Here is a 13,051-nt window from a genome sequence, read left to right as displayed (position 1 = left end):
ACCCGGGAAAATTTGAATTCCTTTTCCTTTCTGGACAGTTAGAATCTCATTTCGTGGTTGGACATCGGGGCGAGCTCAGCAGCACCGGCAGCGATGCAGAGCTCTCCAGCAGAGGAGTTCATGTAATCTCTGAATAGAAAGAGGGACCCGGCTTAGACTGACCGGGAACTCTTGGATCTGATCGGTGTGTGGGGCGAGGAGTCTGTACTTTCGGAGCTGCGCTCCAACAAACGGAATGCAAAGACCTACGAGAAGGTCTCCAAAGCCATGATCCAGACAGAGGATACAGCCGTCATGCAACGCATCGCCGCGTGAAAACCAAGGACCCCAGACAAGGCTACCAAAAAATCAAAGCGGCAAACGGACGCTACGGAGCCTGCCACCACTGCCCCACCAGTGACCATGGACTCTGATGATGGGACAGTGTCGACGGACAGTTCCTCGACGATGTTCACGGACGGGGAAGATGAGGAAGTGTTTGTGGAGGACGAGGCAGGCGAGAGCGCTTACAACGCTGGTTTCCCCGACAGCCAGGATCTATTCATCACCGTCACGGAGATCCCCTACCAACCCTCCCCGGCCATGAACCCGGATCCTGAATCAGGGGAAGGAGCAGTCGGTAAGTGCTTTAACCATGTTAACTTTTATTCTTAATATAACAGGAATCTGAAGTGTGTGAGAAGGAGGTCTCTCTATATATGGTGATAGATCAGAAATCCTCCTGGGAGATCTCCACGAAGCTCTACTTCCGTTAATCGATAAGCATCAGCAGGAGGTTCCTGGGGAGAGCTGCCTTATTGGGTGCTCCGTGATAGCACCCTTTTCCGCGTGAGGCTTTCATGCGGTATTCAGGGAGCATTGCCTCCCCGACCACGGCTGCATCGGTCCGTGGTTCGTGATAGATTTCACGCAGCATGCGCTCTCTATCTCCTTCAGTGCCCGTCCTCACGGTGATCTCGCTAGGAGACTCATGCATCTAATTAGGGGAATTACTGTAATCTTACGCCTGGTCCAAAGTATTTTTAAAAAATCTCCGGACAGACGGCATAGCAGAGACTCAGCACGCTGCTGCGAGACGAGCGTAACGGAAAGCCAAATAATCAAATGGACGCTCATGGAGGGAGGGGTGACTGAGGACGCAAGGTATCCCACAGTTCCTGCTGTCTCCGAAAATGATTTGCATTCTTGGCTGAGCTCCAAATGCTTCTAGGGACAAAAACAGTGTCCGCGGTGGGTCAGGGCATAGCTCGGCAATTTACGCCCCACCCACCCACCCCCAGAAGTGAAAGGCAAAACAATCCTCTCTTGACTCTTTTACATGTCACCGTATCTTTACTGAATGCTGCAGATAGACGCGATGGTGCAGCACTCAACACCAACATCCTTGCTCCCCCCACGCTATGGATGGCTGATGGTACAAAAAGATGGGTATCCGTCCTCAACATCAGCCTATTGGCACATGGGGCAGTGCAAAAGGACTGGTAACCATGCCGACTACTATCTGTCAGGTTCCCCAGTGTCAGGTGAACCTAATTTTTCCTGGTAGATGGTACAATATGGCTGGTAACCATCGTCATCATAGCAACAGGGGGCTGAGCTTCATCATCCCCCACCCTTCATGTGTAAAGAAAAGATTCAATTGCCCCTGGACTAGCAGCAGGATGCTGGGCTCCTCTCCTCCACACTCCTTAATGTCCTACGTGGACTATCATAGCAACTGGAGGCTGCCTTCCACTCATTTCTCACTAACAAGTCACTGTGTCTTATTCCTGCATTCTTTATTACTTCATCACACAGGTTGGGGGACAATGCTATGGTAGCCCAGGAAGGCTGGGGAAGAATGGAATGAACAGGTGGGGTTGTTGCAGGAGCACCCCCTGTGAATAGCATACAGCTCATAATCTATGCAGGATCTGACACAGAGCAGCTGTGCTCTCTGGTTCTCTGATACAGTTGTTCTCTAGTACACTTGCCCATATTCTAGGCAGGACTGATTCTATTTTTAGATACCAAAAAGGAGGGATTGACTCAGGGAGTCATTCCCAATTTTGGCTTTTGCGCCCCTGGCTGCTCGGCCAGGGGCACTTATGACAGCACCAAATGGTGCAGTGCAAAAGGACAGGTAACCATGCCCATCTTATTACCATCTTATTACCAATTTATGGTATGGTAGATGGTACAATATGGCTGGTAACCATCTCTGCTGTCATGCAAAAGCAAAAGCATGCTGCTGTGTAGCGCTGCTGGACCGCCTCTGTCAGCGGCATCTAGTACACATACGGTGACATACACAAAAGGCAAAACAGTGTCCATGGTTGCCACGCTATGGCGTATGCCAGGGCAATTCTGGGAAAACGGGCTTGAAATGATTGTCTGCCGTTGCTTTCCCGGAGGAAGGAATGACTGGCGACATTTACCCAGAATCCACCGCGAAAATTATTCGTGCCCCAGCAGGCACAGGGGTCTCAACCCAGAATTCACAGAGACAGCCTAGACTCAGTTAATTGTTCGCAAAAATGTATCTTTGAAAGGAATTCACTCCCTGTTTCCCATCTCACAGCTTCCACTGTCTCCAGACCTGCCACAGCATCCCCCTCGCAGAGGCTGGCAAAGATTAGGCGGAGAAAGAAAAAGACAAGGGACAAGATGTTCGATGAAAGTATGGGCTGCTACCTAGCAGAGGCGGACCAGCAGAGCCAGTGGAGGGAGACCGTCTCTCTGTGCCAGCGCTCACACAGCGAACGGGAGGAGAGGTGCCGTGAGGAAGACAAGCAGGCGACTCAAACAATGTTTGCACTAGTGAGGGAGCAAACGGACACGCTCAGGCGCCTTGTGGATGTTCTGCAGGACCGCAGGAGGACAGAGCCCCCCTGCAGTGTATCTGCAACCGCCCTCCCCCGCCACAAAGTCCCATACCCCCCTCACCCAAAATAACCAGAAGGAGGGGCGCCAGAGGCCGTGTAAACTGTCACTGCACCCCAGCAGAGTGCTCAAGTACCAAAAAGCTCTCATACCCTACATTTGCAGAAGTCGTTCCCTTCCGGACTCACACAAGTCCCAATCCCAGTTCCATCCCCTAAGTGTCTACTTAAGTAATAAAAATACTTTGCTGTTAATTACTGTTTCCGTCATGTTTTTTCAAAGAAGACTGTGTTTGAATGGGGGGCGTGGGGAAGGGGGTTGTTAATTGCATAGGACAGTCACCTTTCCCAGGGTACAGACACGGGGGCAGGATCAGCAGCGGGTCACACACACAGTGCAGTCAGTAGGCACCATGGTCGGTATGGGAGGTGGTTTCCAGGTTCTGTGTGGGCGGGGGGGGATGTGACTTTGTAGCGGGGGAGGGCGGTTACAGATCTTATACAGCGGTCCTTGTCCTGGACCGCTGAGTCATGCAGCAAAGGAATCTGTATCCGTACTCCTCCGCCACAAGGTCACATATCCCCCCGCACACAGAATTCGAAAAAGAGGGATGGCAGGCTCCGTTGAAAGAAGCATTCCGGCACTGCGGACCGCTCTAGGAGCAGGAGCCTGTCATTCGTTGAGTTTAGAGGCGGTCTTTACATCACCGCACACCCTACCCAGCACAGTCTGCCTCCCAGTTTCAACCCTTTAACGCAAAGTCATGAATAAAGAAACCTTTCTTCAGTAACAATGGGACATGTATTTTATGTTTACACGTGTGTTGGAAGTGGGGGAAACAGGGTGAACGGGGTATGTAACCGAAGAGGAGAGTCAACAGTCAGTGGGTAAAGAAACAGGGGCAGGTTCAGCTTCTCTGTAAAGAAACTGAACAGTCACAGGTCACGCTGCTCGCTGCTCGCTGGTATTTGAAGAGTTCCTTGTCGCTGTCCCAGGCGCCTGTATAGGGCTTCATGAGCAAGTGCATTAGCGGGCAGGCTGGGTCCCCGAGGATGACTTTAGGAATCTGCTCATCCACAACAGTTATTTCGTGGTCCGGGAAGAAACTACCTTCCTGCAGGCGTCTGAGCAGCCCACAGTTCCTGAAAACACATGCATCATGAACCTTGCCCGGCCACCCGACGTTGATGTTTTCAAAACGTCCCCTATGGTCCCCCAGTGCTTGCAGCACCATTGCAAAGTAGCCCAATTTCTCATCAGCTGACTGTGGAAGAGGTGGACGATAAAGTGCGTGGAGGAGAAAACGGCGATGATCGCAGCGGGCTCCGTGCTTGCAGTGCTGTGGCATCCGCGCTGTCACTGACCAGAAAAGTGCATGAACAGATTGCCCGCTGGCGCTTTCAAGGAGGGAGGGAGGGAGGTTGTGATTGACGGTTCAATGACGACACTTACCCAAAACCACGCTCGACACATTTCTCCCCCCAGCAGGCATTGGGGGCTCTACCCAGCATTCCAATGGGCAGCGGGGACTGCGGGAACTGTGGGATAGCTTCCCACAGTGCACCGCTTCCAAAGTCGACGCTGGCCCCGTGAATGTGGACTCAGAAATTCGAATTAGTGTATTTAGTATGGATACACAAATTGGACTTCATAAGGTCGAATCCACAAATTCGAACTAAGTTGATTCGAAATAGTCTTGTAGTGTAGACAAGGCCTGAGGAAAGTACCCATATTACTTCATTTCAGTGACTGCTGAAGTGTTATTTGGAATACAAATATACGTAGGATTGGAAAGGCATATACTGGCAATGCTTCTGTGCTACTGGTTTGTAAAGGAGGGGCTTCTTAAAATAGAAAAATGCAGAGCCAAATTAATCTCGGGTGTAACTCAATTGAATTCAGTGGAATTCCATCCAGAATGTATTAGGCCTACAATGCTGGGCAGTTACTAATCCATACTTCTGTTTGCTTGACTCTGAACTTTGAGGCAAGAGTTTAAACAAATTGAGAACAGGCACAATTGATCAGAAAGAGTTTAGGCAGCCGTGAGATAATGGGCCTGATTTTCAGAAGTGCTGGATTACTTGCTGCTCCAACGCAAGTCAGGGGAGTAGCAGTTGCTCAGTATATCAGGAAATTGTGCCCTCTCTGATTAAGAGTTGGACAAGTGGTATGGATATGTATTCTGCAGCACTGATCATTTACATCTGTGTGCACACATAGGGGAAATAAAATTTAACCTGAAGAAAGGTCTATCTAATATTAGATGATTCTTAATACCAAAAGGTCCACTGTTACTATTTTAAAAAAAAATACTTTACCTCAAAAACCATTTTCAGTCTAATTCCTTTAAAGACTTAGTTACCTCTTTATGTTGAGTTAAGGGCTTTTTTTTTATTCTGAAATGGTTTGTGCCTGTTTACATTGATTATACAAATGTGTACTTAGATCCTTAATATCGGCATTCAAAACCTGTTTTTAATAGTTTACATTGTAGTTCTCTTTGGTAAGTAAGCTTTCAAAAATAAATAGTTAGAAACTTGCATTTATGTTTCTGCTTTTCTGACATTTATGAATCACTCTAGCTGCTTAAAAGGAATTTTCTTCTCTTCACTTTTACTCCACCTACATTAAGAGCACCTTTTCTGTCACACAGTCTTATGCAGTTTTCCCATAGGGACACGAGAGAGTTCATCAAAGTGGAAACAAAAATGAATCTCACAGTCATTTTATTTACTCATTTAAGACAATTATGGTGCTTATAGCTATCCGGACACATTTTAGTTTCTCTAAGTTGTGCACAAATTACTGAAAAAAAATTGTCATTGTAGATTGCAACTTTTAAAAAAATAAAAAATTGAGGCATAGCTGTATGGTGGTAGTTGTCTCATTTAATGTTGTTTGTGGGCATTTTGCCACTTTGAGCAGAAACTGTTGCTTTAGATTTGAAATAACATTAGTGACTTTGTCCGACTATACCAAAAGAAGGAGACTCTTGATATGGATTTAATCAGGATGCAACTTTATTATTAGGTGTCTGTGACTACCCAGCAGATAAAAGTGTACAATGCAGGTAACCTTATGTTCATTCTGTAATTACCCAGGGGGCTTCCACCAGCTACCCATGCTTTTCCATCCAGGTCCCTCTAGCAAATCCATTGCCATCCACCCTCCCTCATAGGAGAGGTAACATGGACTATCGGAAAGGGGGGGATTGGCTCCCTGCCGTTCCAACCATAGGAGCCCCTAACTCCACACCGTTCTGTTCCTTTAACCAGCACCTCCTTTTTAAGTCCTTTACCAGGCCATTTATCTGATCACTGGATACCTTTCCTCTGGAGTACCTGCACTGGACATCCACCCCACACTTACAAAATAAATTGCGACATATAGCCTGCCACCTTTTGTGCCCACCATAATAAGTCTTCCCTGCCACCCTCTGTGGGGAAGGCAAAAAAACCACCCCACTCCATTGAAGCCAATATGGTAGTGCGGGAAAAATTCCTTCCCAGCCCCCTAAAAAGGAGCGACTAGTGCAATGCCCACAGCAGGTTCAAACCCCACCTGATAATCACACCTCAAGGGGAGGGAAGGGTAGGTGCTACCTTGCCTGCTGCATGGAGAAAGGGGTTTTGAACACCAGGGCTTGCACCTTTAAAGCCTTTCGCCCTTACATTCTTAGGGGGTGAGTCAGTGCTGCAGATCTGACCACTACCTACCTTTTTGCAGCAGTATGACCTTGTTCATAACTTTGCCCTTACCATCAGCTGAACAAAAACTGATGTTATGTACCAGCCAGCTCTTCAACAACCTTACCAAGACCCATCAATAAGCCTGGAAGCCCTGCATCTTGGCAGGGGGTTAGACCAGATGACACTTGCTGTCCCTTTCTAACCCTGTAGTTCTATGATTCTATGGTACATATTTTACCTATGTCTTTGGAATTTCTGTTGCTTCTGCTAACACAGACCATATTTTATTTTCCCATCTGCAGTTTACTTTGTAGTGCCAAGTAGTAAAGCAATAAGCTAAAATTTGAAATGAGTGCATAAAATCAGGCTTCTACATCTGTATTCTGGCACCTTGATTTTCCATGATGCTGAGTAGAAACAGATTTATCTGTCCAGCTGGTGTCAGTGGAAGCTGAAGATGTTCAGCCCCTTGGAAAATCAAGTCACTTTGGGGATTGATCTAAAGCTCATTAAAGTCAGTAGTAATCTTTCCAATGGCTTCAGTGAGTAGGGACCAGTGTCTAATGTCCAGATACCCAAATTTTGAGCCCTTTGATTTTAATAACTAACAGAGGATATGATGCTGAGAAGCCATTAAGTTTAAGTTCAGTGGGTGAAATTCACCTATGAGAAGGGGCATGTTGCTAGTCTTTTGCATTACTTAAACTCTGTGTAAAGGCTGAACAGGTAGTCCACTGACTGAGCACCTGCTCAGAGGTGCCAATGCGGTCCCTACAAGCCATGGAAAAAAAGGCCTTTGTGCCAGCCCTACATAAGATGATGTACTAAGCCACACTGCCGGTAGGCAAGGAGAGAGGCTGCAGATCTTCATTTACATGGATCCATTGTCCCTGATACTTCGCACAACTGACATGAAGGAGTTGTAGTCACTATTTCAGCCTGTTGGAATAGCAGCCACATAGGAGCTACTCAGCAATCTTCCACTGTGGGCTGGGAGTGGATTTCATTTGCCCAACTGCTTCACACTCCCAAAACTCTGACTTAGTGAATTGCATACAATAGAGTTGGAGGGGCCTAGCACATCTCACAATCAGGGCCAGAGTTTTTATATTGTGTAAAATATTTGTCATGCATATACAATTCATGTATTCAAGTAATTTGCTTTTTTCCCTATATGTTGTCTCTAAAAGAGACGAGTTATTTGTTTATTAATACAGTGTGTTTTCAGGAGTATCCTATTTAATTTGAAACATCAAGAAATTGAAGATAATTGTTGTGTTTAAATGTTGTGTCCAGATGTTCAAATTCAGTCATTTTCCAAAGCAGTTAATAATAACCAAATGCTACATCTGTTTTCAGTTCAGAAAGTGTATAAGTAAAGACCTATCACTTATTCACAGCAAACTGTATTCAAAGAATGAGAAGAACACCTCCACTGGATGAACTGCAGCCTCCACCATATCAGGATGATAGTGGTTCTCCTCACCTCTCTTGTACACCCTCTGAAGTTGATGACAGTAAATGTGAATTTTCCCACTGTAGCAACAGTCCAAGATGTTCATACAAGTGCCCAAGTGAAGGAAGCACTGGACATGAAATAGAAAGCTTCCATAACAAAGGATATGAAGAGGATGTACCCAGTGATAGTACTGCTGTCCTTAGCCCAGAGGTAAATGAAATACAGTCTAGCACTGCACTTGTAGGCATCTTGGATGTAACACAGTAGTATATTAACTTCTCTTGTAGAACTTGTAAATTAGAATCAAGATATTTATATCTTACAGAGACTGTGTACATTAACTTCAAAGGTCTATTATAAAGAAGAAAAATGTATATTGCCAAATAATATAGCAATAAGATTTTAACTTGCTCTCTATAATGACCTCAATGACACTTCATTTTAAAACAACTCCCCAGCAGGAATAGTTTATTTTTTAAACCAGTAAAAGCTATGATATACATTCTCATGGGGAGCTATATATTAACAATTTGCTTCTTATAACAATTTTCAATTAATAATTTAGCAATAAATCAATCAAAATTATATGTCTCTTAGTGCCTTTCATATTAAACTCCCTAGAGAACTGGAGAAAAATCTTGATTAAGTATCCTTATGGTTTTGAGATTAAAGAAATATTTTTATTATGGATAATGTAATTGATTTATGATGTACTTACTTTCTAATTTTTCTCTTTGTAATTTGTAATGATTATTCTTCCTAAACTGAATTTTTAATATTTTTAATATGTAGATGTCTAAAATGTGTAAAGACAATCAATAGTATCAATTCTTAAACCAGAAGCAAACAATTTTTAGATCAAAAAAGCTACATTATAGCATCTCCTATTCATTGATATGAACAAGTCATATCTTCAGCCATATGAAAGGACCTCAGGATTTACATTAAGGTTTTACATGTTTGGAATAAATACTTCTTATATGAATAATACAGTGATCTATATTATACTTCAAAAAATCTTATTTATACAGTATCTTTTGTCACACTAGCCATTGCATTTCTTTAGCTCCTAATTGTATCAGTCCTTGGACTGAGGTTTATTGAGGTACAGTATGCAAGCATACAGAACCATTGCTTTATCTTGATCAGAACTATTTTGTATTATAAATTCAATTCAGGCCCAACCTTTGGTCAAATGGCTCCCTCAGTGATCTAGAATTTTCCCATTCCCTAATAAATAAATAAATGGAGATTAATGTAATTTTAATGACATCCAGGAGGTTTGAGGACCTGTTGCTCCCTCCTGATGTCCTCGTAGAAATTGGTCACTGATCATGACTATGACTGTATTATTTTTATGGTAATCACAGATCTAATGGAAAATGTGGAGTTGACAATTTGCTGTGTAAAACATGCATTGAAACTTTATGCCCCCTTTTTTAAAAATAAACTGCTAATGCAGAGAGGAAAAACCTGAGAGATGTGGATTGTTACTGAACAAACAATATTGCTGACGAAGGTAGCTGAGGAGGGCTTTGTTGGAAATAGCTGGCCTGTTCTTAGCGCTTACTTGCGCTGAGCCTGCTGACACAGACCAGCGATCACAGGACAATCATGGGAAAAGAAAACATAGGTGCATACATAGGCAACCTGGCTTTCCCAAATGGAAAAAAATATAGATTGATAAATATTGTAGTCAGAAGGGGGACCAGAGAACAAATGTGAAAAATCAGTACAGGGGTGGAGAGTAATAGGTGCCTATATAAGAAAAAGCCCCAAATATTGGGACTGTCCCAGTCATTCTAGTAGTCAGTCATCTTTTGGGTCAGTCCACAGTGCATGTGTTAAAAGATTCTTTTCATGTTCTGCCAGATAAATGCCAGAGAATTTTCATCTATACATCATGCTATGTCAGAATGAACACCACTGAAAAAACACTTTCTATAGGAGGAGTTCCAGATTGTTGGTTTTATTGAAATATTGTTGTGTTTTTGAATGGGAAGCACACAAATTATTTCTTTATACTTGACTTTTTAAAAATAAAATTTTTGTCAAATAGTGAGTAGAAGTTATTTGTTTCTTTATAGATAGATAGATATACTGAAACATTTCTAGCACTGTATGAAGCACTCACTGTATTTATTAAATTTAAAGTTGCTCTATGAAATCTGACATATTGCTTCACACAAAATAGCACTTATTTTCTTAAAAAATACAACCTTAATCATGCCCCATGATAAGAATATATTTGTAGGTACAGCTAGGTTAACTTTCACTAACCTACCAGTACCATGTAAATGGAGTAAATTCGTAGTAAACTACTTATGCTGTAAGGGAGAAAAATCATCCCATATTAAAGAAGGGTTCATTGTGCAAACAAAGTGATTTTATTTGAAACAGAAAGTAACGGCGTGTCTTCACTGTTTTATTAGCTATTAAATTTTTAAGTGCACACCTAATGAGAACACTGAAGTTTTTAAAAATTAAGCATTAGCAATAATTGCTTTAAGAACTGATATACAGAAGACATTTCTGACATAGGTATGGTTCTTGTATATTTCTAAGAAGTTACATTTAACAACCTATATTCGCCATCTGCTGCATGTACATCTGACTGCAGTGGGAGTTGTATGTGCAACCAACTGCAGCATTTGGCCCATTACTTGCTCTAGTCCCTATATAGTTCACGATGTTCTGTTACCATCAGATCAGATATTAATGTGTTAAATATGTTAAACTTGAGTATTGGGTTTTTTTAAAAAAATTCTGCAGAACCCCTCACTTGAATCAGACATTTGGATTGCACCTCACAATGAATGATAGTTTATTTATCTAAGCTTATGTGGAACTGAAAAAATTAAGTCATTAATATAACTTTATTAGTTCTAGCTTTTTCTTTTCCAGATGGTGCCTGGGCTTGTCTATTTTGACCAGCTGGAAGTAGCTTTTGATTTTCCTTGGTTGCCAGTCAACCACCTCTTCATTCTTCAGTGTTTAATTACCTTGTTTATGAAGTGAACAAAAAGATCATAGTCACATCATGCTGCTTAGAGAAAACCATGCATTTCTATGCTAGTTTTAATAATAGAATACCAAAAATAAATAAATAAAAGCATTTATATTTCTTTCCTTAGGATATGTCAGCTCGAGGATCATCTTCACAGCTTCCTAAACCTTTTGATCCTGAGCCAGTAGCTAAATATGGCACGCTGGATGTGACTTTTGACTATGACTCACAAGAACAGAAGCTTCTAGTAACAGTGACAGCTGTCACAGACATCCCAACATATAACAGGACAGGCGGAAACTCATGGCAAGTTCATCTAGTTCTCCTACCTATAAAGAAACAGAGAGCAAAAACCAGCATCCAGCGGGGACCATGCCCTGTCTTCGCAGAGACATTCAAATTTAATCACGTTGAATCTGAGATGATTGGGAATTATGCAGTTCGGTTTAGACTGTATGGTGTACGTCGCATGAAAAAAGAGAGGATTGTGGGGGAAAAGATTTTTTACTTAACCAAATTGAATCTTCAAGGGAAGATGTCAGTACCAGTGATAATGGAGCCTTCTTACAGTCTTTCTGTGAGTATTGTACAAAGCAGAATAAGTATGTAATTATATAAATTGTCCTGAATTGATTAGGAATAGTTTATATATTTATAGAGACAACACTTCCACTGACTCCTCCCCTCCCCATTGTCATGCACACTTTATGCAAAATAATAGTTTGGGGGAGAGGATCCAATTAGCTACTGTTAGGTAAATTTATTTCTCATGTGTAGAACCTGCCTATACTTTTTCATTTTGATTACTTTGGTATTTTCACTATAAAATATTATAGTAGTAATAGGAGGATAAAATTATTATATTGAGATTAGTTTTACAGGTTTGATTTATCAACATGTTAACCATTGTGCTTTCATTTTTAAAAATCTATATTAGTAGGTGATTTTCGTCTTCTGTAATAAAATCCAGTTTGTAATATAATACGCATGTTTTGCTTTCCCAGAAACAATGGAAATAGGAAACCTGAAGATGTGGAAACCCTTATTTTAATGACTTCAGAGGACAAGCAAAATAAAATATTTAATTTATTTTTAGTCACATTAATCTATAAAGGACAATAATCTGTTGGGATTTGAAATGAGAATCAGATAAAAAATATAATATGGAGTCCTGGTAATGGAGCAGGTGATATAAGAGGACTTTATCATCTCCCATTTTTTATGATTCTGTAAGGAACACAAGGGAATCCTGGATAGTGCTTTCTGAGGACAAATACTGTTCACTTACCTTAAGTAAACTTTCCTACTATTGAAGTGCTTAATACAAGAGCAATGAAAAATATTTGAAACAAAATTGAAAATACACTAAATTTTCTATTTTTTAAGTGTCTGAGGGTCCTGCAACAATGAAATATGTTTTGTAACATTTTTGTGTCAGTGAAAATTGTGCTGAAGTTGAGTTCCTTCTGCTCCCCCATCCCTTTGGATGTTAACAAGAGCTTTCTTGTGATGAAGTTTTGAGTTTTAAGCTCGGTCGGGTTTTGTCACATGGCTGAAATTCTGATTAGGGGTCTGATTCAAAGCTCATTGAAGCCAGTGGATCAGGCCGTAGATGAGCATATACCTCATGTGCTCATCAGAAGTAATTTTGACTTATTTTCTAAGGCCAGTCTACACTTACCAGTACAGTAACGCCTTGCTTAACGTTGTAGTTATGTTCCTGAAAAATACGACTTTAAGCAAAATGATGTTAAGTAAATCCAATTTTCCCATAAGAATTAATGTAAATAGGGAGGTTATGTTCCAGGGAAATTTTTTTCACCAGACAATAAACTATATATAGTTTTTTATTTCTATATATACACACACACACACACACATACGCACACACACAGAGTATAAGTTTTAAACAAACAATTTAATACTGTACAGAGCAATGATGATTGTGAAGCTTGGTTGAGGTGGTGAAGTTAGAGGGTGGAAGAGGGTGGATATTTCCCAGGGAATGCCTTACTGCTAAATGATGAAATA

General features: G+C 41.8%; 1 protein-coding gene across 8 annotated transcripts in view; it reads left to right on the top strand.

Annotated features, from left to right (window-relative positions):
* Nucleotides 1-13,051, top strand: part of SYT14 (synaptotagmin 14) — a 215,603-nt gene that overhangs the window by 156,939 nt on the left and 45,613 nt on the right. For all 8 annotated transcript variants that reach the window (XM_045011357.1, XM_045011364.1, XM_045011363.1 and 5 more), the window contains 2 exons: nucleotides 7,955-8,223; nucleotides 11,148-11,597. In XM_045011357.1, coding sequence (XP_044867292.1) covers nucleotides 7,955-8,223; nucleotides 11,148-11,597 — 719 coding nt within the window. The remainder of the gene's footprint in view (nucleotides 1-7,954; nucleotides 8,224-11,147; nucleotides 11,598-13,051) is intronic.

Source organism: Mauremys mutica, chromosome 3 (assembly GCF_020497125.1).
Source record: "Mauremys mutica isolate MM-2020 ecotype Southern chromosome 3, ASM2049712v1, whole genome shotgun sequence".
Classification (NCBI taxonomy): domain Eukaryota; kingdom Metazoa; phylum Chordata; order Testudines; family Geoemydidae; genus Mauremys; species Mauremys mutica.
The sequence above is the reverse complement of the archived record's forward strand: the minus strand, read 5'-3'. Positions and strand labels throughout refer to the sequence as shown.